Below are 24957 nucleotides of genomic sequence, written 5' to 3' on the forward strand. Positions count from 1 at the left end.
GCCCAGCCCATTCCTGTGTTTCATCCCCATGTGTGTGTGAGAGGTGGATTTCCAAGCAGATTGATTTAACAAGAGCCAAAGTGCTCAACAGTCAGTGTCAACACAACTGAATATTTCACTTACTACCCAAAAGGTAAGCTTTCAGCTTAGCTTTAAAGATGTCTTTTTGAGGCAGGGACACAAGAAAGCAGAAAAAAATTTTTTAGAATTCTGCAGACTAGAAACAACATGTAGTCATATACTGTGGACCAATGATGTTTAACTATGCCTCTGGAGGTCTATGCTCCAGGAGATTTGGTTCAAATCCTAAACCAAACATGCCTGGTTGTAATCCTGAGAAGCTCCTGCTGAGCAGGGTGGTATGTTACAGCTGGGGTTGGAACTAAATTTCGCAAGAGGGGAGATCTCCAGGAGTGAGGCTAGAGACGTCTGATGGTACATTGTAGTGAGATCCAATATATGTGAAGAAAGCCAGCGCCTATTTCCGAACTGCCGCCGCAGCAGCATTGCCGGTCAACCGTCACGCTTAGAGAAAAGCGTCGGGTCAGACACCTCTAGAAAGCAGACACCTCTGCCGGCCATCATCGCTTCAGAGTGATGAGAGGAGAGAACACCATCTATCCTCCCAGAGAAAGCATGGCCAATTGTGCACTCTTAGACACCGGCTGCTGAGGGCAAAGCAACATGGCATGGGATGTGAACGGGACCCCCAGCCCATAGTGATAAATACATGTTTATACACCCAGTGTTAATTTGCTTATGAGGACAAATGAAGCTAATTTTAATCTAATTCAAACTTCAGACACCAGAATTTGATATAGTTATCCAAATACATTTGCGGTTAGGAAGAAATAAAGAAAAACATTTTATATTTATATATTTTATATATTTTATTTTTGGGGGAAGAGTTTTTTTTTAAGAACGTCTCAATCCATGAATCACCTGAAGAAAAAGAACAGCGAACAATAAATTCTCCACTCAGATCCAGACATAAGTGGGGTTGTTCACTCACCATCCACGTTGTAGACCTTGAGACCTGCCAGGTGTTTGGCTGCGCGAGACTTGGAGGCCGTGAGCAGTGCTGGGTTGTGTACAGGGAAATCTCTGTAGTAGTTCTCCAGTACGGCTACAGCTGCCCTCTGGATACTGGAAAGAAAGGAGGGAAAAAAGTCAAGAATGAAGAATGAGTGCTTGACAAAAAAAACAACAATGCTACCATAATTAGCAGTGAATGAAAGCTAACAAGACCACTTAGCATAAGCTCATTTGCACAATTCTCAGATAGAAATACAAGCAGTCTTGGGTGAAGTACTGAATGCGTTTCCTGAGCATTTCCGAAGAGCATGCTTCTGGGAAACTGATGGGGCTAAAAGAAACAAAACGAAAGGATGGGCAGAATCGACTAGAAATGTCAAACTGTCAAAACACTGCTAATCTCTTAGACGGTCTCCCTTAATAATTCACTTGATGCATCAGCAATTCTCTCGCTGCAGACATGACAGGCCGATAGAATCTCAAAACAGCGCGCAGCACAATTGATTTTTAGTTTTTGATTTTTCTTTCTTCCTTTTTGCCTAGAGAGTAGTGCACCATGATTCACCATCTTCTGCTCATTTAACCACTAAGAATCTCCCATCCAGCCGTCGCATCCTTTGAGCTCTTCATATGCTGCACATAAAAACAGCATCGCTATCTACTGCATAAATGCATCACAGTACTAATTACAGAATATATTTAACCAGCACAGTGAAAACAGTGGGATGATCAAATTTGAAAAACAAAACAATGAGATGCCAGTGGGAAGGTCAGTGGGTTTTCAGTTCTTCCTCAGAATTCGTCTTTGTATAGAAAATCCAGGTAAGGAAAAGGTATGCTCCATGAATAATGTTTCAATAACCAATAAATAAGCACTAGATTCCGCCATGTTTCTTCCCTGACAGCTGTCTAAAATTTGTTTCTCTAGCTTTCCACTGAAGTCATTAGGTCCATGCAGCTAACTGAACAACTGTAACAACTCGCCATGCAGGTACATCTAGCTTAAAATAAAATAACAAAATATCAGCTGCAAAAGAATTGAGACACTCCATTGACTTGTAATAGGGCCGCTATCATAGATACTCCGGGCTCTGCACCCCAGAAACCTCAGCACACTATGTAACTTTGTTAGTACAGGCAGGTTAACGCCTACGAGAACTGTGCAACTCCGTGCCAAATTTAAGGTCAAAAACATCTGTTTGGTATCGGTCAGGTTGTCCAAAAAATGAAAAAAAAGTTGTGTTTAAGCTATGGCTCAAAGTGCAAATTACACTTCCCGACTGTAGGGGGAGCCCAAGAGCAAGAAATCCCAATTCTCCATAATGCTGCTTTAAAACAAGACTGATGGAAAAACATCATCATAAATATGGGGAACCACTCGATTTGACATCATATCATTTTCAACTGCTCTAAAGAAACTAGTGCCAGATAAATATGCACTTCGTGGACAAAAGTATGGGGACACCTGCTCATTCGTTGTTTTTTCCGGAATCAAGGGTATTAAAAAGAGCCTATCCTGTTTTTGTTGGAGTACCTGTCTCTGCTGTACAGGAAAGGCTTTCTACTAGACTTTGGAGGAGCACTGTTGTGAGGATCTGATTATACTGTAGCATTAGTGTGGTCAGGATGTTGGATGATCACCATCCCCCACCTCATCTCAAAGTTCCCAGCTCACCCCAAAAGTACTGGATGGAGCACCAATTGTCAATCCAGAGAACACAGTTCCACTGCTCAAGGCTGAGGGGCTTTATACCCCTCTAGCAAACACCTAGCATTAGGCATGGTGCCAATAGGTTCATGTTTATCTGCTCCAGAGAGTCCTGTTGTTTTGGCTGTATTACTTTACAGGGGCTAGACAAGCTGTGTTTTTGTGCATTTGCACATGTGTGTCAGCAATGAGTGCAACGTAAAGTAGCTGAATGCATTCATTAGAATATGACATTAACATATTGTAACGCTGCCCACCTGCTTTTCATTATCCTCTATAAGCTCCTATGGCACTCTCACAGCACAGAGACGGTAACACCAGCAGTTCAGAAAATAATGACGTAATCCGGCCCAATTGAATTCAATTGGATACCATTTGCCCTGTAGAATGAGCCCAGTGTCCAAGCCAGAATCCAAACAGTCTAAACATAGAGTGCTCGTTTCCTGGACACCGATCCAGCAAGCAACACATCTGACCCCACAACAAGAGTTCAGACTGGACTGGTTGCCGAGAGCATGCCTTCCACGGCCTGTAACAGAATCAACCTAATCTTCATCTGCATCATCTCTGTTGGACGGTCAGTTACCACGGGCAGTAATTTCAGCATGCCTCTCTGTGCTTCGAAAAGAACAGAAAACATGTTTACACACAACTCACCTACAATACAAGTCATTGGGCTGCATCAGAACTCAGTGTTAATGCCAAAATAATGAAGAAAAAATAGGGATCTGACAGAAATCAGACTTTTTCTGTTTCGATACCAGATCCTGGATATTTAGTAAAAAAAAAAAAAAAAAATTAATGAAGTAATCTGCGGATTTTGGAAACTCCTTGGACTTAAAATAGTGTTTGGCTGTGTCTGCCTGCCTGCTGCGCCCCTCAACCCTGCGCTGCTCTTGAGTAAACAGAGCAGGCTGCTGAAGGTGAAGTGTCTGGAGTTTAGCTGTTTTTCTGAGCTGGATTATTGTTATTATTATCGGTTAGATGTGATAAGTAAGTCTTGCTGTTTGCTAGGATGTGTGTCATTGTACATTACTCTGATCCTGAGTTATGAAGCCTAGAATTCTGGCAGTGCAGGAATCGGATTCAGTATTGATATTTCACCCTAGTATTGAACTTGTGCATCCCTAGAAAAAAAATTCAGCATATAAAATATATAGAACCAGAGCTTTAGAGATGGGCCAATTCCGGAAAACCCCAAAACTGAAACATAATATTTTGTGACATTTCTATATACCCAACCCACTGGTGAAAGCGCTGCCAGTCAAAATTACGAAGCTATAAAACACGATGGTCTCTTTAGGAGAATATTACGTTTTTTGAAACTTGTAACACTGGAGAGCAGCAGAATCACAGCAAGACCAGTTATGGGAACATGGGTTGCTACTTGAACCCAGCGCCATGACCACAGATTCGCCTGTGCCCGTTTTTGCAGACAAGAAGTTTAAAAGTGGCACACGACAAAGCAAAAGGCGGTGAAATGAGCGAGTATCTAAATCAAGGTTAAATCCCTGCCACCTCTTCTCTCCACTGTCCATTCTCAAGACAACAAACTGGACTACCTCAGACCAAAGTTATCCACACATCAGAAGGGGACCTACGTTGAGGAAGCCCAACTCAAGAAAGTGAGCGCATACTAGGTTAAACGCTAACGCTACAAGACAGCAACACTGTCCGTTGAGTCTTGGGAATAAGTACAAAAAATGATTAGTCCCAGTGCTTAAATCTATGCTGTGTTGTGCAACATGGTTCCTGTGAGCTGCCGCAGTGACGTAAACCTGCTAAGCAGAGAGGCTTATTTCTTCCTTGTGTCAGCCTTAAAAGGGAAATCCAGTGGCCACTATTGTAAGTAAGATTTGAATTCTACAACCAGGCAAATGAAATAATTACTGTCTGCTGTGATCAATAGAACAATCTAATGCAGCAGATTTAGACTAGGTTGAAGTAGTCCTTTACTTCTCAGTGTGTCGGACCCTAAACCAGCAGATTTCCTACATTTCACACTGCTGTGTGTGTGTGGGCTTAAGAGTGGCTACAGGGTTGGACCAGATGCCCCACCCGGAAGCTTGTGTCATGCTTTAAGGGACACTAACTCAATTCTGACAAAGATAGCATGTGCCTGGAGCATGTGCTTCCTATTTTCACCACCACACACATACACACACAAACACACACAGGCGTAGGAGTTCCTAAGTCTTCCCTGAAGGACAGAGTGAGAGAGACAGACAGCGAATGGTCATCTTATTCAGGGGATCAGTGAACAGGAGACTCGCTGAACTCCTCAAGATGTTCTCCAAGCTTTACCAGAATAAGCAATTCCCACCCTCAAGCCCCAACCCCCCAAAACACCAAATGTGTTTCATGCTGAATCCTCATGACCTCCACCCCTTTGATTAATTATTCATATTCTGAGTGGAGTAGGTTAAGCAAATGAAGCTCTGCTGAACTGTGTTGCTGAGGGCTGGATGCTCTTGTCGATACTTGTCCAGCATGTGGCGCTCTGAACCGATCTGATGTTATGGTTAGTTCTAGAATTGAGGGGTACATTTCATGTCCCCAACATAATTTCAGTTTTTTAAAATAACTTGCATAATAATGCTTGATGTATATTTTAAGCACAATTTATACACACATCTTTTACTTAATGACTTAATGAACCCACATGTCTAATCGTCAGTTTTTAGTGTTTACTCTTTTAAATGGTACAGAATCAGTTGCAAAGAATATGATCACAGTCACTCAAAAACCTTGCATCTCCAAAACTGCAACTTTACAGGACAAAACCTGACTTTTTAATGCATGTCTGGAGCATTTCTATTGGTCCTCATAATAGTCATTACCTGTTCTGCCTAATAGTCACCAACTAGTACAGCAACCAATAATATTATGTACATTTACATTCCAGGCGTTTAGCAGACGCTCTTCTCCAAAGCGACTTCCGAAAGTGGTCCACTGTTCACTCAGAAAATACGTTAGCTATTATATCCTAGTTTGAATCGGCTAGGACCCAAAAGATACCTCTAAGCTTACATACTACTAAACACAAAATGGAGACCACAACCTTCGGCACTACACCTCCAGAACTATTGGAAGAGTTGAGTCTTCAGTCGACGTTTGAAGACCGCCAGTGACTCTGCCATACGTTCCAGCACTTCGGTGCAAGAACATAAAACAGCCTGTATGCTTGTCTCCCGTGGATCTTAAAGGATGGCGGGTCCATACTGAAGCTCGAAGAGCTCTTTGTACTGATCAGCTTTTGACCATTGCCATCAAGTACGGAGGGGCTGGTACATTCTTGGCTTGGTTGGCCAGCGTCAGGGTTTTGAATCTGATGTGGGCAGCAGCTACAGGGAGCCAGTGAAGAGGACGCAGCAGAGGAGTGACATGGCTGAACTTGGCTAAAACATTAATGCAGGGGCCTGAGGGTGCGCAAAGGAAGACCGGCCAGAAGGCTGTATCCACTGATTATTGGCCATATTAGCATGCCTGGTTGAGCTAAGCTTCACTGCCAATCTGAGACCCTTTGTATAATTCTGTCTCATGATGTTGAATGCAGGGTTCATCTTTAATAGGAGCTAAAGTGTTTAACAAAAGATTACACCTAGTACTCACCAATTACCGTAGTAATCGATAATGCTAATTGCTTAGCATTAGCTTGCATTGATTATCAGACATGCTAGCATGCTTGGCTGAACTTTGAGTGACCTCTCCTATTAAATTATCATTATATTTTGCATGAAATTACACTGAGCAGCCACCGATCAGCCTTACAGTTGATAATGCGACATGATGTCTTTTAGCTGGTATTGATTATCAGTCCAGTTAGCATGCTTGGTTGAACTCCTCAATTCTGGCTAATATTTCAAGTTGAGGGGGTAGAGCTTGGATCAGCAGAAAAGAAGGGGAGAAAGACATCAGGGCGAGGGCCCAGGAATGAAGACAAACAGGCCGGAGGGTCCGGGGAGACGCGTAATTATGATAACACAGCAGCCGCCGGGGCAGACGGCGAGCCAGAGATGCTGGAGTGTGAGCTCCGCACCGCCCAGCTAATGATGACAGAGTGCAACCCAGGAGGAGAGTCCCTCTATGGGATCTGCTCGAGAATCTAGGCTTTTCTGCCCTCCAGGACTGGTTCTATATAAATAACAGCAACATTAGCAAAACCGTTAGAGCTGTTGAAGACTAGGGATAGATTTATGAACCCAAAGCATCTCATGCTTGGAGATCTGGGTCATTTGGGCTGAGTAGTTAGAATGTTTATTCAAAGACATGAACAAAACACAAAAGGGAGAAAGCTGCTGAGGCACAGGCCTGTTCTGAAAGACAAAAGTATTGGGACACCCTCATTTATAGTTTTTTCTGAAACAAAGCGCTAACTAACTGCCTCTACTGTCCAAAAAAGCTTTCCGCTAGGTTTTGGAGCATTGCTGTGAGGATTTGATTGCATTCAGTGACAGATCATTAATGAGGTTGGAAGATCACCACCCCAACTCCTCAACTGAAGAATAGAATCCCCCCCCCCCACCAATAGAATAGGACTCTCTGAAGCAGATCAACATGAACCTACTGGCCCAATTTATCCCAACGGTATAGCTGTGGAGTAGTGGAACTATGTTCTCTGGAATAATAGTGCTCCATCCAATACCACTGGGATGAGTTGGGGAGCAGTGGACAGTAAAGACTCCAATGAATAAGCAGGTGTCCCAATACTTTTGCTAACATAGCATAGCTTCCTCAGAGTTCCGTGAACTGCTGCGAACGCAACGTCAGCTCAAAGCACTTAGAGGAGAACCCAACCCGCCAGTGTCGTCACGGCATGCTGAGCGAAGGGGACAGAGGGCGGGACATCTTACTAACCCAGGCAGGAGCGCAGCCAATTATGTTCTCTAGGACTGCCGGCCATGGCATTACAGGGGAACAAACATGCAATCTCCCAATGATGGGGTCAATAACTTCTCCGGCTGTGGTCACACCCATTTCGCACTGCGCCTCCTCACCTACATCTGCTCGATGAGGCAAAAATGCATGCAAACGCAGTGCCCATAAGGGCCTGTTTCCCTCTCTAGGAGAGGGCAGAGGAGAATTTTAAAATCTGCATTATCAAATCTGCCAACTAACCCTACAAGAACAAGGGCGAGACAGCGAGCGAGAGAGCGAGAGAGCGAGAGAGCGAAAGCAAGAGCAGGCAGAGGTGCGCGAGAGAAAAGTAAACATTCTGGCAGTGATAGCTCCCCTAAGGGGGGAAAAAAGCTACAACACAACAAACACTGACTTGAACTGGAGTCTGGGGCTCCTGTGTCATGATCCTAACTAACAAGCATCAGCATGACATTGTACCTTCCTTTCACAACCAGTTTTAGCACTACTTCCAGCTAATGAGCGTAAAGCTAGCCGCTCATCACCCAAAATCCCTCCCTTTCTACTTCACAGCAAGCTTTGGATTCTTTCCCGAAAGGCGGTTGTGCTTTGTCAACATGACACTTACAGCAGGAGCCAAAAAACGAGAAGCCCACACACACACACACACACACACACACACGCACACATGCACACATGCACACACACACACACACATGCACACACACAAAAACCCACATACTATCACCCTGTTGCCTCTGTGCAACACCTGCAACACAGTGCAGAAACCTTTTCATTTCCAAAACCTCCACCATGAAAGTCACCATCTAGTCACCATAGTTGAATAATGAACCATGAACCTCGAACACTGTTGTCTCTTCACTGAAAAGAAATTCCTGCAGACCCCAAACAGAGCTGGAAAACGGGAACCGCCCAACTCCATTATTTGCAGGAATGCGGGTTGCTGCATGAATCAGACCCTGTGAAAGCGGCTTTTCCAGAGCCAGTGTTCGCGGAAAGGACACTCAAAAGCAATAATGAGCGATAACTCAACGGCCAGGCTAGGCTAGGCTAAAAGCTAACGGTAAAAGAGTGGGTTTATAAATTTTTTCTCTTCAACATCCACTCCTTTAAAAACATACTGACTTCCTCAGCTGATTACCAAACTGGAGCTCAACACACTTGAAGGAAAGTGATGAGCAAGAAAGCCAAATCTGGGAAAATGAGTGGCTTACATTTCTTAATATCCTTGTTTTTAAAAGAGAACCAATAAATGAGCAGGTGTCCCAGTACTTTTGTCCACCTAGTGTTTTTCTGAGTGCAATGAACTGCTGCTAACGCAAGTTCACTGGACAGCTGAACACGCTTGGAGGAGAACCCTCTAGTAGTTACGGGAACATGGGTTGCTACATGAACCAGGCCTTGTGACTGTGGCTCTTCCTGTGCCAGCATCCATAAAAGGGGAGCTCAAAAGCAGGGTGCTAGTCTAAAAGCTAACGCTAGTCGAATGGCTTTTACATATTTTCTCTTCAACGTCCACTCATACTGGACCTCCATACTGGGTGCTAGTCTAAAAGCTAACACGGCTACAGTCTCTTCAGCTTGCTGGCCGCACACCACAGGACAGGCCTAAATAGCCCAGCATCTCTCACCCCAAACTGCAGACAGGTCTTGGCTGATCGGCTGCATCTGGGGTCAGTGATCATTTAATTTTCATCAAACCTTCAACCCTTCAAAGCAGCCAAAGAAGGCCTGCAGTCTGTCTCTGCTCACCTCAGCTGTCCCAGGTTGTAGTGTCGAGTCTCTCCGTCCGTGGAGCGAGTGACGCACAGGGAGAAGCTGGGCTGCAGCTGCCGCAGCTCCAGCAGAACTATGGCCAGGTAGTGGATAAACAGCAGAGCATCCACGAGGGACACTGCATACTGCACGATGCCCTGGTAATCATCATCCTGCAGGACAGAGAGACGAGAAGTTATGTTATTGGAAGTTTAATAATGTTTGCATTAATTACGTACAGGTTTGTTATTCAGATATTCATATTGAGGCTCATCATCCAGTGGTCACTGTAAGTTAACTACTATGAATAAAATATCTGGTTTTGCCAGAAAAGAATGGGAGTGTGAAGGGTTAACTGCCTTCACAGCAGAAAATCTAGGGCCATGACTCAATGCTCAGGTTCTCTTTTTATTTTACTGTGATGATGTGCATTCAGGTCTTTACCTGTTTTTCTTACTATAGATGTCCTAATAATTAAAATATGGACATATTTAAGCCCAAACTATTTATTTTTGTTTATGATCATTATTTGGATTAGTTTGTAATATCTATGATTTTTTGTTTTCATTAACATTATACCGTTTTGCTTTACATACCTTTTTTCCCACATTTTGTTACTATTGTGACTGTCACTTTATGTGCCTTAGACCAGGCGCATGCGCACTACAATGTTAATACTCGTACACCAGAGAGAGAGAGAGAGAGAGTACAGATGCCGACAGGTATGCATGCATGGTGGTTAGCTCTAGGTTGTAGCCTTACAGCTACTGCTGTTATCCTGGATTGTGAGTGGAGTGTGGGTGCTCCCCAGCCCAATAAAGGGTCTCCATTGCACTGCACCTGCTGTCTCGTGTGTTTCCTCTGGAGGACCAGGCAAGTATCTAACCACCCAATGTCCCCTCTCTCTCTCTCTCTCTCTCTCCCTCTCCCTCTCCCTCTCCCTCTCCCTCCCTCTCCCTCTCTCTCTCTCTCTCTCTCTCTCTCTCTCTCTCTCTCTCTCTCTCTCTCTCTCTCTCTCTCTCTCTCTCTCTCTCCCTCTCTCTCTCCCTCTCCCTCTCCCTCTCCCTCTCTCTCTCTCTCTCCCTCTCTCTCTCCCTCTCCCTCCCTCCCTCCCTCCATGGGAGCGTTCGCCCCACCAAGCCTATATATATATATATATATTAGTTGAAAGTAGTTTTAATGTTAGTTTAGTTTTTTAAGTCTAGGTTTTCAGTTAGATTTTTTTTTTAATTGCTATCAAAATAAATTAATTAATTATGTACATTTCTGTCTATGCAGAGAAACATTTAGATGTATTAGCGCTTCAGAGCAAAATAACCACAATCGTGGTAAAAATCAACAAAACACATTTTAGGACCTTCATCAGCTAAACATGCTGCTCTTCTAGATTTAAAAAAAGACCTATTTAAAGATCAGCTTCAAATTTTGGCCAAATATAACCATTTGTTTGTTGTGTGTGTGTGTGTATATATATATATATTATTTTTAAAAGCAGATTCAGATATGCTGCTATTATGATAATCATAATGCATCTATTTGTTATAGCTACCTGTGAAAAGCACATGCACCTCAAAAGTATCTTTACACACCTGATCCACATGCATTATTAACAACAACAACAAAACGTCATATGTGAGAGACAGTCCATCACTGCAGGAGCTAAAAACGGAATGGACTAGCAGCACAGAGCCTTTGTCTGCTGCGGAAGTCGGCTGAAAGCCCATCAGCTGTTCATGGTTATGGCGAGAGGGCGAAAATAGAGGCCCTACTGTCACTGTCCTTCAATTTGTCTGTGTGATTACTGCTGAAATGCCTCTTTGACCGATGCCATAGAACAACCACTCAAAAGCGGTTCCTCTATGGCACAGAGTGTGAAGAGCCCAAAAAAGATCTAAAGATGTTTCACTTGATGTGAAGGATCTTTGTCATATTAAAAGGTCCCTCACACTCGCATATCTCTACTACAAACTATAAATTTGGTAGCCTTTGGTCATAATCATGAACACTTTTATGAAACATGGACGGTTCTTTGATGGCATCGTTTAAAGAACCATCTGAACTATTTATTTATAAGAGTGATCCTAATTGGCTTGTGATTTGGGTGACAAACACTGGACTCCAATCAGTCTAAAGTCCAAACAGTCAGAGTAACCTCCAACTGAACGGTCCATGACACTGATAACTGATAAGGCTGGAAGGATGGTAGGACTAAATATGACATAATCAAAATGTCTAGGTCATCAAAAATGACTACAGCTATGCCTCACGTGTTTCATGTTAAAGGACGAGCAAGATAAGAACAAAAACACTGATACTGAGTAGCTCCCTTTGGGCCACCACAACAGATCTGAGCATTCGAGGTCTGGAATCCCCAAGACCTCACAAGGCATCCTGTGGCATCTGGCAACTAGACGTTAGCAGAAGATCCTTTAAGTCCTGTACGTTTTGAGCTGGGGCCTCCATGATCACATCAATGAACCTCTGGTGCCCATGACTCTGTCATTACTTTTGGTAAAGTACTAACCACTGCATTCCCGAAAAACCCCACAAGACTTGCCTGATGTTTTGGAGATGTTCTGACCCAGTAGTCTAGCCGTGATAATCTGGCTTTTGTTAAAGTGGCTCAGATTCTTATGCTTGCCCATTTTTCCAGCTTTTAACACATCATCACCTTCAGGAACTGACTGTTTACTTTCTGCCTAATACGTTTATCCCACCTCTTGACAGATGCCACCGTAGACGACCAATGTTTTTCCTAATGTTATGGCTGATCTGTGGATAGTGTAAAGTTATATGCTTCCAGTAATTCCAGTGATTAGATCATTCTGACTTGTTCAGTACATGAACTGAAAGACATTTATCTGCGTTTGCAAAGCTCTTATCTTATACAAGGTTACTTGTATTATAGAGGTGGGCCAATGTAGTATTAGGAGTCTTGCCCAAGGACACTTACTGGTGTAGCGCAGCATAGTCACCAACACTGGGAATCGAACCCCAGTCTCCCTCATGGTGTGACATCCATTGCATGCCAATTGAAATGCTTCTTTTTGTGCATAAACCAATTGTTGATCTCCTGTTTTCAAGACAGGCACTACAAGCAACTAAGACACGCCCTTTGTCCAAACTTTTGCGCAGGTCACACTGCTCATTTAGATGCTTTTTTTTGGATATTACAAAAGACTGTAACTTTGCAGTACGACTGACTGGAAATATTATGTTTGTATATGTTATGTATGTATGTGTATTAAGTATATGTACCAAAATATATAATTAATACGCAATAATGCACATTTTAACTGTATAAATCCAACGTCGCGTCTTCTGTGACTTCGGTTTATCACTTTACAAGAGTTATATTGCATGCATGTGTGCATTTAGGCTATGAATCCATTTAGTAAGCACAACCTAGCCAACCGGCAACAGACAATAGCCCTGAATGTCCTTAGCTTTTCCGCACACTGATTTCATTTTTATCACGTGTCTTGATGTGAGGAACCATTTAGTCAGCTGGCATTTCCAAATGTCCATTTTTATCGTATTAGGACTAGACACAGCTGATGGAAACTGAACAGTAATTAAGTCCCACATTCAAACCAAATAACAGCCTTGTTCCATTGTAACCCTGTAATATGAGCGCAGCTGAAGCTGAAGACAAACAAGGCTTGGCTCATCCTGCTTGTGTGCCCTCAAAGGTTCTCAAAGGTAGACCAGTGTGTGAAAAAGTGGCCTGTGAGGTAGTTTCACACAGCCAGTTCCAGCCCCAGGCAGAGACTCGTATTAATTTTAGGCTTTGAGGAAATTATGCTGCCATTCTCCCGTAATCCTTCTTCAGCTTTAGACTACGCTAAATCCTTTCCCGGAAAACATCTCGTGGCATCTTTTCTGCTTCCCCTCACCTGTGTGTCCAAGATGCGCACTCCATAGAACAGCCAATAGGAGAGCACGAACAGGAACACCAGCGTGGCCAGCAGGGCGCGGAACACAAAGACCCGAGGCATGCCCGCTCTGGGCGGCCGAAAGAACAGCGCCCACACAGCTAACAGCAGAATGAGCAGCTTGAAGGCGACAGAGATGAAGAGGCCCTCGCAGGCCGTGCCGCAGCTCCGCAGTTTGTCCGGCCACAGCAGATGAGGCAGCACGAGGAAGGCCAGCGGCGTGAGGAGCACCAGGAGGCCGAGGATGATGGAGAAGGAGACGGACAGGTAGCGCTTGCAGTCCAGACCCACGCTGTCGTCCAGGTCCTTGCTGATGCGGACGATGTCTTCCTGCGAGAGCGAGTGCTCGGAGGTGCCGGTGACGGCTGTGGTGGTCTCGCCCCAGTTGTCATCCTAGAGAGCAGGAAAGAGAACATTAATAAAGTCAGTTATTCACATGAGACTAACTACTACGGCTGTTCCAATCTAATCCAGTGGGGCATTTTTAATGGACTGGGTATCGACTTTTTTTTTGTTTCTTAAGGATGAAGTTAGTAGACTTGTGAATCCAGCCTCTTACGTCTAGACAATTATATCTGATTAACACCCAGCCGGATAACCTAAGATAAGATAAGATTTTTTTGTATTCTTCCACATGAGCCACAGGAAAGTGTTAGGCTTGACTTGGGCCTAGAACAGAATAACTAAGAGGCACCGAGAGCAGAGTGGCTGTGAACAGTAACACGGCCTAGTGGGCCTGAATGTCTAGTGAACAAGTTCTGTATCTGTTTATGTTTCCTCCTCACAGAGCACAAAATAAACATAGCCTGCCTCTCTGAGGTCAAGTCACAGAGGCAGATCTCAAGAGAGGGAGGGAAAAATGACAGCCACTCAAGCGGCTAGCGCCTCAGGCTAACGCTGCCGCGCAGAGATAAACACCAAAACGCATTAGGGAGGATAGAGTTGCGGGCTGGTTAAGAGAGGCACTGATTTCGTGTGAAGTGGCATGAATAATACAGCGTGGTAGGCATTTGTTCGCACTCTGTTAAGACACAAAGGAAAATCTAAAAGCATGTAGCTTGATTAGGCCGCAAGCAAACGGCTTGCACAGCTTGCTAAAGCTGAGAGTGAGCTTCATTTACGGGCAAGACATGAACCTTAATGCAATTCCTAAACCTTGATTTACTGCCTGAAGGGACATTTAAAACTAACAGAATCTAACAGAATAACTATTCTGGAGGAGGGCTGCGGTGACAAAGGTTTCCATCATGGTTAGGATGTTGTGGCTGGGTGCTTCAAGTAGGCCTAAGTTGTAGGACCGTGGCAGTGTGTACATGTGTGTGTGAGGGTATGAGGAAGTTAAATAGCTCTGAACTTAAGAAACTCTGTAAATGAACAGCCGTAATAGCCTATATTGCTAAAAGATCTCCTTCTGTTTCAACTTGTGTCTTAGACATGTATATTAATAAACACATGAATAAAAATACATATCATTTTTAGGCTGTGGTTCAATCAGCTGTGGTGGGAGGCAGTTTGACCAATGGTTGACGTAGATGCAGGCAGACTGCAGAAGCAAACACTGCAAAGGCGAAATCCAGACATTTAACTCAATTTAGAAATCCGGGCCGGATGCGTTTTCCTTTTGCATCCCAAAAAGGGGACATGTCCGGGAAAGAGGGGACATATGGTCCCCCTAACTTGGCTTGTTTCATTTTTTTTGTCTTCAACTAAAACAACTACTTTTAGCATACTTCTGCATGGGACATGTTTAAAAGCCACAAAACATCACAGTGGGGCAACCCTGGTCAAAAATTGATGCTTCACTTAAAAAAAAAAAAACAACAACAAAAAAAAAAAAAACAACCAACCAAACAAAAACAAACTAAATTTGTGAAATAAACAGCAAATTCTACTGATGTTTAGTTCCAACCACCTGCATACCAGCAACCACCTGAAGTACCATAGCACCCTTTTAGTACCACCATAACAACACCCTAGCAACCACTAGGAATATCATAGTATTTGCAAAGCAATAACCTAGCAACCACCTGGTATGCTATACCAACCACCTGAATCCTCATAGTACCCTTTACGCAACACCTTAGCATCCACCTGAAACACTATAGCAACTGCATAGCAACACCCTAGCAACCACCAGAAATGGCATAATCTCTGCAAAGCAACAACCTAGCAACCACCCGGAGCAACAGCAACCACCTGAAGTTCCATAAAACCCTTTTAGCAACACCATAACAACACCCTAGCAACCACTAGGAATATCATAGCATCTGCAAAGCAATAACCTACAAACCACCTGGTATGTCATAGCAGCCACCTGAATCCTCATAGTACCCTTTTAGCAACACCTTAGCATCCACCTGAAACACTATAGCAACTGCACAGCAACACCCTAGCAACCACCAGAAATGGCATAGTATCTGCAAAGCAACAACCTAGCAACCACCCGGAATACCATAGCAAACACTTGGTGAAAAAATATTTTACATTGGTGACCACGTAGCAACAGCCTAGCAACTGTCGAAAGGCATGCAACCATTCAGTATTTGAATCAGAAAAGGCACTTTTTGTAGTTGAATAAGGAGAGAGCTGTTTTAAAGAAAAAAGGAAAAAAGTTCTAAAGAAAAAAAAAAAGTTCTAAGACTGCAAGTGCTTTTAGTTTTAAAGACTTCTTTCCCCTATTCTTTATCGCAGAAGAATTAGTGCTCTGTGAGATTCTTGGGCCGTCTTGCTGCACTCTTTAGATCTATCCACAGATTGCTGATGATGGCAACACCTTCAGCTTGCATGTTTTTTTTTGTGATTATCAACTCTTAAGTGTGATTATCCTGCTGTAGAACCCAGTTCTCCTGTGATCCTCAGCTTTACAGGTGATCTGATGTTTCCTTCCAGAATCTGCAGGCTGATACTTAATTGAATCCATACTTCTCAAAACTAGTGAAATATTCCCTGTGCCACTGGCTACAACACAACCTCAAAGCACGGTCGATCAACCCTCGTGCTGAACAGTTTGAAAGGTGATGATCCAAACACTAAAACACCGCCCCAACCGTAGCAGCCAATATTATAGCGACTGCATAGTAGCATCCTTGCATCCAACCACCAGTAAAACAGTGGATTGGGCATAGCAACCACACTAGCAACCACCTGGTATGCCACAGAAGCCACCTGAATCAACCCAGTACACACTTAGCAATCACCTAAAACACTACAGTAATACCCTTGCAACCATTACCAGGAATGTCATAGTATCTGCAAAGCAATAACTTAGCAACCACTTGGTACATCACAGCAACCACCTGAATCCCCATAGCACCTTTTAAGTAACATCATAGCAGCCACCTAGTCTACCTTGACACCACCTAAAATACTATAGCAACTGCATAGCAGCATCCTAGCATCCAACCACCAGGAACACAGTGGATTGTGCATGGCAACCACCTGAATCACCTTAGTACACACTTAGCAACCACCTAGCAACCACCAGGAATGTCATAGTATCTGCAATGCAATAACCTAACAACCACCTGGTATGCCACAGCAACCACCTCAATCACCATAGTACCCATTTAGCAACACCTTAGCAACCACCAGGAATGTCATAGTATCTGCAAAGCATTAGCCTAGCAACCAACTGTAATAACAGAGCTGATGAGAGAGCCAGCTGGAATTTTTTTTTTATTACTCATGGAAATTTGTAAATGAAATCACCTGAAATACAACGAAAGAGTGTAAGAACTTAAATAACTGGCTCCCTCAGTGTCCAGCGCTGAGGTCAAAACAACAACAGTGACGGATCCAGAGTGAGCGCTATAACAACACAGACAATGCCTCACAAATGGAAGTCATAACACAGCACTCAGAGCTACTCTCACATGCACATCCAGAGGGCAGAACACACTTCCTGCTATCCCTGTGTGCATGTGTGGCCCTAAAACAACACTCACACAAAAGGACTTGGCGGTCATCATGCTATACGGCTGTGTGTGAGCATGTGAGTGAGAGACACTGAAATGACGTCAGGGAGAGCGAGATGTGGGTGTAATGTGCCGAGCTAGCAGAGCTCTTTGTCTAGCCTGAGGGCATCAGAGTGACATCGGAAGGAGGGAGAGGGGAAAGAAAAAAAATAATAAAATGGATGAAAAGCATACAATTACACTGTATGGACAAAAGTATTTTTATACCTGCTCAAAAAGACATATCAACACAAACCATGTGTTTTTAGAACATGACCATACCTTTATTAGGCCTATATCTGCTTGTGTTGCCCCACACAAGCACTCACACACACACACACACACCATGAACCCACCCGTTCATAGCTCCCCCTAGCAATCCTCCCGACATTAGCACGCACACGTCTTATCCGTTACATGCAAAGCCAGCCACAGCCTTGTCTTCAAACTGCTGTCGATGAGGAACTGCCAGGCACACACTCTGAGGAAAGGGTCGGATGCCCAGCTCCTTCACACCAGTTAACAGAAGCCTGTGTTGGCCAAAATTGAGGCCAATTGTGCTCCGGCCACTGATGACAAAGCGGCATGGCTATGGATTTGAACTTGCAACCCCTAGGCCAAAATGGTAGCACATTAGACCGCTGAGCCACTCAGCACCTTGATGAATGCGTTATTAATAGGTGGGGCCATGGGGCATCAGCCCCACCTGCTTGTTTGCATGAGGATACAGATTACATGCTGCAATGCAACTTTCCCCACAATGTCAGAACAAGAGGCCATAATTCCTGTGTGTCCAAATTTTTGTGGACACCTCTTTTGAGCAATGCAGCCGGCAATCTTGAGTTGCACCCATTGCTGAGACAGATGAGCACATGCAAACACACACAGCTTGTCTTGTCCCTTTACAGAAGTACGGTCAATAGATTACAGATTATAGACACTAACATGAGCCTGTTGGCACCATGCCTAATGCCAGACGTGGGAGTAGAGGGGCATAAAGTCCCCCAACATTGAGCTGTGGAGCAGTGGAATTACTGTGTTCTCTGGAATAATGGTTGGGGCTCTGTCCAATTCTGATGAGTTGGGGTGGTGATCATCCAACATCCTGACCTCACTAACACTCTTGTCGCTGAATGCAATCAGATTCTCACAGCAATGCCCCAAAATCTAGTAGACAGCCTTTCCTGGACAGTAAACAGTTACTCCAGCAAAAGAGGGGTAAACTCTCTTAATATCCATGAATTCAGCTGAAATGATGAATAAGCAAGTGTCCCAATACTTTTGTCCATATAGTGTATGTACAAACGCTTACATTCTCTTGCTTATAAGCGTTGACTCTTTTTCTCAGTAAGTACATAGTGACCCCGGGATAAGCAGGGATATGTGCACTGTAACCGTCATAAGTCATATGTTGAGATCTTGATGGAGTTAATGTGGATTGGATCTTCTTGCTTGGAGCTGTCGCAGAGGCACTCTACAAACTCCTGGGAGCAAACAGATGGAAAAGACAATGGATGAGCGTGGATGGAGGTGCTCTCAAACGGAAGAACGGGGGTTTATTTATAGCACGGAAGAATGAAGAACATCAGCTCTTGCTTCCACAGACGTACAACCAACCAAACAAAAGCTCCATGCACTATTCAGCAAGGATGGCAAAAACCTCCAAAGACTCATCAAAACTGAACACTATCCTGTCCACTGTCCAGGTTTTGAAACTCAAGTTCTTTTTAATTTGTCCCATTTGTCCCAATTTAGTTCTGCCAATTAACCCACTCGTTAGTAACACCCCCTAGCACTAGCAATGCTCCCGACGCTTGTTCTTGCCTGGGCAGGGAATTGAACCCAAGCCTTCTACAGGGAAGGGGGTGCACCCAGATGCCTACGTTTTTATCACAGACAGTGGTCTCCATGATACATGATGCATGTATTAGAGTTTCAGAGGAGGCACAGATGGTGATAGTTCTAAATCGGATTCCCAACAGGTCCCAACAGTGAAATTCCATAACTTAACCCCAGAAGCATTGTGTTAGTCCTGCATTATACACGGCCCCTCTCGTTCTCCCTCTGGCTTTCCTACAAAAGTCGCATACACCCAAACCAGCACAATCCCGCTGCTCCACACAGCCTCAAGAAACTGCTTTTGCATTAGAAACCCAGTCACAGTGTTCTTGCTGGGGGTCAGAGCTTCCAGACAGGCCATGTGGTCCACCGAGATCCGGCTGAGATAACATCAAGCACCGGCGCATACCACTGAATAATGACCTCTCTCGCTCTCGCTCGCTCTCTCTCTCCTACCTGCTGTGGCTCGGAGGGTGGTGAGCTCTGTTCCTGAGCTGCAGGTTCGCTCTCCAACGCTGGCTCCTCCATATCCTTCCACTGGAAGTCTGAAGTGTGTTTGAGTGTGCGAGCGAATGTGCTGGGGAACGCAAGTGCTGTCCTCACTGCTTTTTTTTTGTGTCAGAATCAAAGCAGAGGAAAAATAAATAAATAAAAAAAAACTCCCATCATGCATTGTGCCCTATACTCATGGGTGCTGTGGTTTAATGTAAGGGCTTTCAGTGGAGGCGAAGAACAGAGAGGGCAGGTCACATGGGAAGTCCGAACGTTGAAGAAAGCGGCGGGTGGGGGCTCCATTAAACAAACAGTTCTGCCCCAGAGAGAGAGAGAGACAGAGAGGGCAAACAACATAATCAAGCAATTACAAGTCGTGTGGATGCCCGCGATATGCTCGTATCTATTATAACAAGAATGGACCTAAGGCTGACCCTTGAGGCACTCCCTCACTGTTTATCCATGTATATCTCTCGCTCTCCCTCCCTTCCTCCTCATTCCCTTTCACTTTTGCTCCATTTCTTCCATCTGAGAGCACAGAGTATGTTACAGCATCCCTCCTCCTCCTCCTCTCGCGCGCTCTCTCACTAGCTCAAGCAGCAGCAGAAATCAAAACACAAAAGTAGAAAACAATTGACACCGTCTGAACAAGCCATCCTCGCACAGGGAGGCGGTGAGCAGGCGAGCGAGAGGGTGCGCAAAAGTAGACTGAGACGACCCTTCTTGTGCAAATGAATTATGAACGTAGCTACGATAGCAGGTGAATACCCATGGGGACAAATGAACAGCAGAGGGGGGGGAGCAAGAGTAAAGCAAGACAGAATTCTGAGGGAACAAAACACAGAGGCAGTGATCTTGCATTATGCAACGTGGCGTGAATTCCGTCGAAACTGCAATTTTCAAAGGGAGAGAGCCAACTTTTGAGCTTAATGTTCTAATCTGCCGAACAGAGCAAGTGAACAATAGCTGAGACCTGAGGATCATGAGCTCAGCTCCAGGTGGCTTCCCATCAGCTTAATGCCAAGACGTCTGTAGTCATTACTGCAGTTTTGATAAGCTACATAAATAACGGTAGTTATGTAATTAGTCATGCTTATATTCAATTTGCCCTTCTTTTTTTATCCGTTGTAAAATAAAATGAAAAAAAAAATTAGACCACAGACTAAGAGACGCATGTTTTTTAAATATAAAGTCTCCTTAATAAATAAATAATAAATAAATAAATAAATAAAAAGGTTTAATCAGTCTGGAGAGCACAATTGGCCGTGCTCTCTCCAGATGGGGAGATGCCACTCTTTCCTCTTATTAATTTTAAGCGATGCTGGTCAGCACAGGTGTCTCTTAGCTGGTGCAGTGGACGTGGGGACCCGGCGGACCCTAGTGTTGGGAACATTTCTACTGCTGGGGGGGGGGGTCTACAAACAGGTGGGCAGTATCAAATTAGGAGAAAAACAGAAAGAAAATACTAATAAAACAAAATAAAAATAAACAAATAAAAAAACTGTTCCAGGTGTCAGTGAAAAGTTTTTTATTAGCTTGCTAAGAATGGTAAGGAGAGGCAAATGCTGCGGTCTGAGGAGCATCTGTGGAGGGTATGCACTGTAGTGGACTTTTTATTGTATTTCAGTAAGTTTTAGCCTCTGGAACTCTTTCAGATGTAAACACTATGCTAAAAAAAAATCACCACTGGAGAAGAAAAACTGGCTCTGGCTAGCAGTGATTCCAGTTTGTAGCAGTCAGTGTTGCATACCGGGGGCCTTTCAGAGTGAAATACAGTCGCTTAACCACCGAAACATCCACACTAACCTGTTTTCAAGCGCTACTGCAGAATTCCGTCTGAAGCTTCGAGTAGCGCTACGAGTGTTTGGGTGTAGAGCAGAGTTCCTGTCCAGGTAGGGAATCTAACCCTGGTCTGCCATGGGGAGGTTAGTGCTGTTGCTCACAATGCTACACCATTTAATCTGGTTTTCTGCAGTGTTTCTCAAATTGACCAGGCCAAAGAATTTGAGCTGACTTAAAAACAAACAAACAAATAAATAAATAAATAAATAAAAATAATTTAAAAAGCCTAGGAATACAATTTTCACTTTATCTCAATGATCTATGTAAAATTTCACTGTAACAGTATTTGTTACTGCCGGACAAACCTACACTTCATATGCACATGGATGCAGTGAAAACCATCCATGTGCATATGTATGTATATGCTTATGCTTATGGTTCACTTCAAGTAAACGGACATCACCACAGCTTTACACACACACACACACACACATGCACACACAATCTGCTCCTGTGTGTATTCAGACATGATGAAATCAGCACTGACACACTGGCTGGAAAAAAGCGTATGCTAGCCAACCATCCTCATGATTGGATTGCCTTCCAGGTGAACTCTTCTTACACAGTATCGGGTATGTTTAATACACAGTCTAGTTCCGCCCCGCTGTGTCCTACTACACCTCCTGAATATCTGAGTATGACTCTGGATACAGCTGCCTTTTCTGCCCAGTGCACATCATCCATCATCTATTAACAAAGAGTTACAGGGTGAAACTTTAGGGCCGCAAGTAGCTCAGCTGCTAACTGACCAGCACACCATGCTTTTTATACCGCCACGGTGGGCCACAGACACACACCTACATTTCGTTTGGACAGTCTGTGGCACCCTGCGGTACTTGCCCTTTTTCACAACTGTGTAGGACAGGCAGCTTGCAAACTCGATCCTAAATCACATTAATTAATACATGATCTCAGATCAGCACAAAAGGGTCAGCGTGCCCCAGTCAATAAAGCAACAGGTGCTACCAGCGATTCCCCCAGAAATTGAGGGATGTTTGGCCGTGAAGAACCTTAAAATTGGTAATGAAGGTTCTTTTGACTTCACAGAACCTACAGAAGGTTAAAAAAATGGACATTGAGGTTCCTTACCAATTTAATGGTTTGTCACACCCATCTCTTTTACAAAGAACGGTTCTGTATGGAACCAAAAGTGGTTTTTCTGTGGCACTGCTAAATGCCTCCTTCAATACACCTCTTTCCACACTGCAGTCAACGCAGCATCACTAGGAGAACGTGCTGTATCTCCAGCTCTGATGCATCCTAGTGGGGGCATCACATTGATTCCACATCACAGTAATGGAGATGAGGGGAAGAATGCCAACCACCTAGCCAGAGAGAGCATGGCCAATTGTGCTCTCTCTAGCTCCGGCTGCTGATGGCGAGGCATCACCACCCAGGATTCGAACCCAAGATCTTTGGGCCATTGTGTCAGCTAAGCCACTCTGAGCCCATTACCTTTATTATTTTATTAGATTGACTCGTAAACACTTGTAGGTTTTGAAGCCTCACTTTAAGTAGCCTCATTTATTACAGACAACAAGCCAAAACAAGCTGAGAACTTTGAAACACTTTCCAAACTTTTGATTGATACCATGCTTATGTGCTTAAGTAAAAGAGAGAATATTTTATTATTCAAATTTGATGAAACATTATTTTTGTATGATTGTCATGGGGAATCAATGCAGTCGACCGAGCCAATCATTAAAAGCCTTAATTATCAGATAAATTAAGCCCAACCCACCTCCAATCCCTTGTACACGTTCTATAAACGACATGTAATAATTGTAATAATTAGTTGGACTGCCTTAAGCTTTGACCACGTCACAACATTTATTTCCATCCAGAACTGCATTCCTTTCTGGCTGAGGTCTCATACTGACGACAGCAGGAGTCAAGCCACTCTGGAAAGCCCTTCCCAGCACATCCCAAAGACTTTCAAAAGGCATAAGGTCAGGACTCTGCGGTGGCCAATTCATGTGTGAAAATGATTCCTCATGCTCCCAGAACCACTCTCTCACAATTCGAGCCTGACGAATCCTGCCATTGTCGTCCTGGAATATGGCCGTGCCATCAGGGAAGGGAAAAAAAAAAATCCACTGCAGGGATAACCTGATCATTCAGTACACTCAGGTACTCTGCCAACATTGCAACGCTGCTGAGCCTAGAGCAGACCAATTGAAGCAACCCTTTCAGAGGCTTTCTGCAATTTCCTTCAGGATCAATAAAGTACTTCTACTCTATTGTACAGTGGGCACTATGCATGATGGGCGCATCGCTTCATTGGCTTTCCTTCTTACCCCGATACGCCCTGCACTCTGGAAAAGGGGTAAATCTGGTCTCAATAGACCACAAGACCAGAGTACAATCATAATGCTCCCTTGAAAACCACAGCCTTTTAACACCGGCAACCCCAAAATAGCCTCACTAACAAGTGGTGTTCTTACAGCCAGATATCTACTTTGGCCAGTTCTCGCCAATTTGTGCACAGGAAAACCTACTGTTAATCACTGCTGATCTTGGCCACTCAAGATATGCCTCTGATAAGGCATAGCGCTTCATAAATTGTTTGGCACAGTTTCAGATATTCTGTATGTTCCTCTGTAAAAAAGCTAGGCCTGCCACTAACGACCATTTTATTTAATCGATTAATCTATAGATTATTTTGACGATTAGTTGATTAATCTAACCGATTAATTTTCCACCAAAATCCTTTTATTTTTACAAAACTGTAAATAAAGGTTTACAAACCCAAAGCAAAACTGTAGGTTTAAACAAGAACTTCAGCGTAAAATGGAGTGTTTATACCCCCTTTCAAAGTGTATGTGATATGGTGTATTAATGCCATTCCCTACACAAAGAAACATGCATAAACTAATGGCGGAACAGAGTCATTACATGGTTTTCAGTTGAGCCCACAAACACACACTGGCACTGCCAATCAACGTAAAAGTCCGGATTCTAGCCTTTCGCGTCACGTATTCACTGGAAATTCTATGGCAGCCGTTTTAACAAAGCTTCCCTGCTAATGGTTCATACCTACTGCAGGCACAAGGCCAAAGTGACAAAGTTGTACTCTGAACGTTGTCAGCATTGGGGGTGCAAGAGGTCTGGACAGTCCACTCGCGTCCGCACTAGGTTTGAACAAGCCTCAAACATGAGCAGACAGTGGTTTTGCCCTTGCTGTCAGTTCATCGTCTAGTGTTTTCTGTTCAGGTGCTTGTGCATTGAGTGAGTTCTGCTTTGGTACGCCTTCGAAGCTTAATTCGAAATCCTATTTCGCAACAGAGTCGAACTCTCCTGTAGATGCACTGAATCGCATCGGGACATATCTAATATCTGAGGTGCCAGTGTTTCTAGTGTTTTCGAGTTCTTAAAACAGCAACCTAAAATGATTTCATATTACTCCAGTGTCACATTATGCATGAACCAAAAAATAAATACTGTAAATGATGTGACAGATAAGGCCTTCAGACCGACTGGATTGGGAATTGCCATCAATCCCACTTCATAGACATGCCAC

General features: G+C 43.9%; 1 protein-coding gene across 2 annotated transcripts in view; it reads right to left on the reverse strand.

Moving 5' to 3' along the window:
• Window positions 1–24957, reverse strand: part of LOC140536001 (vang-like protein 1) — a 73918-nt gene that overhangs the window by 12588 nt on the left and 36373 nt on the right. For both annotated transcript variants that reach the window (XM_072657607.1, XM_072657606.1), the window contains exons 4-6: window positions 13273–13704; window positions 9374–9549; window positions 1013–1146 (exon numbers count right to left, since the gene is read on the reverse strand). In XM_072657607.1, coding sequence (XP_072513708.1) covers window positions 1013–1146; window positions 9374–9549; window positions 13273–13704 — 742 coding nt within the window. The remainder of the gene's footprint in view (window positions 1–1012; window positions 1147–9373; window positions 9550–13272; window positions 13705–24957) is intronic.

This window comes from Salminus brasiliensis, chromosome 15 (genome assembly GCF_030463535.1).
Source record: "Salminus brasiliensis chromosome 15, fSalBra1.hap2, whole genome shotgun sequence".
Lineage (NCBI taxonomy): Eukaryota > Metazoa > Chordata > Actinopteri > Characiformes > Bryconidae > Salminus > Salminus brasiliensis.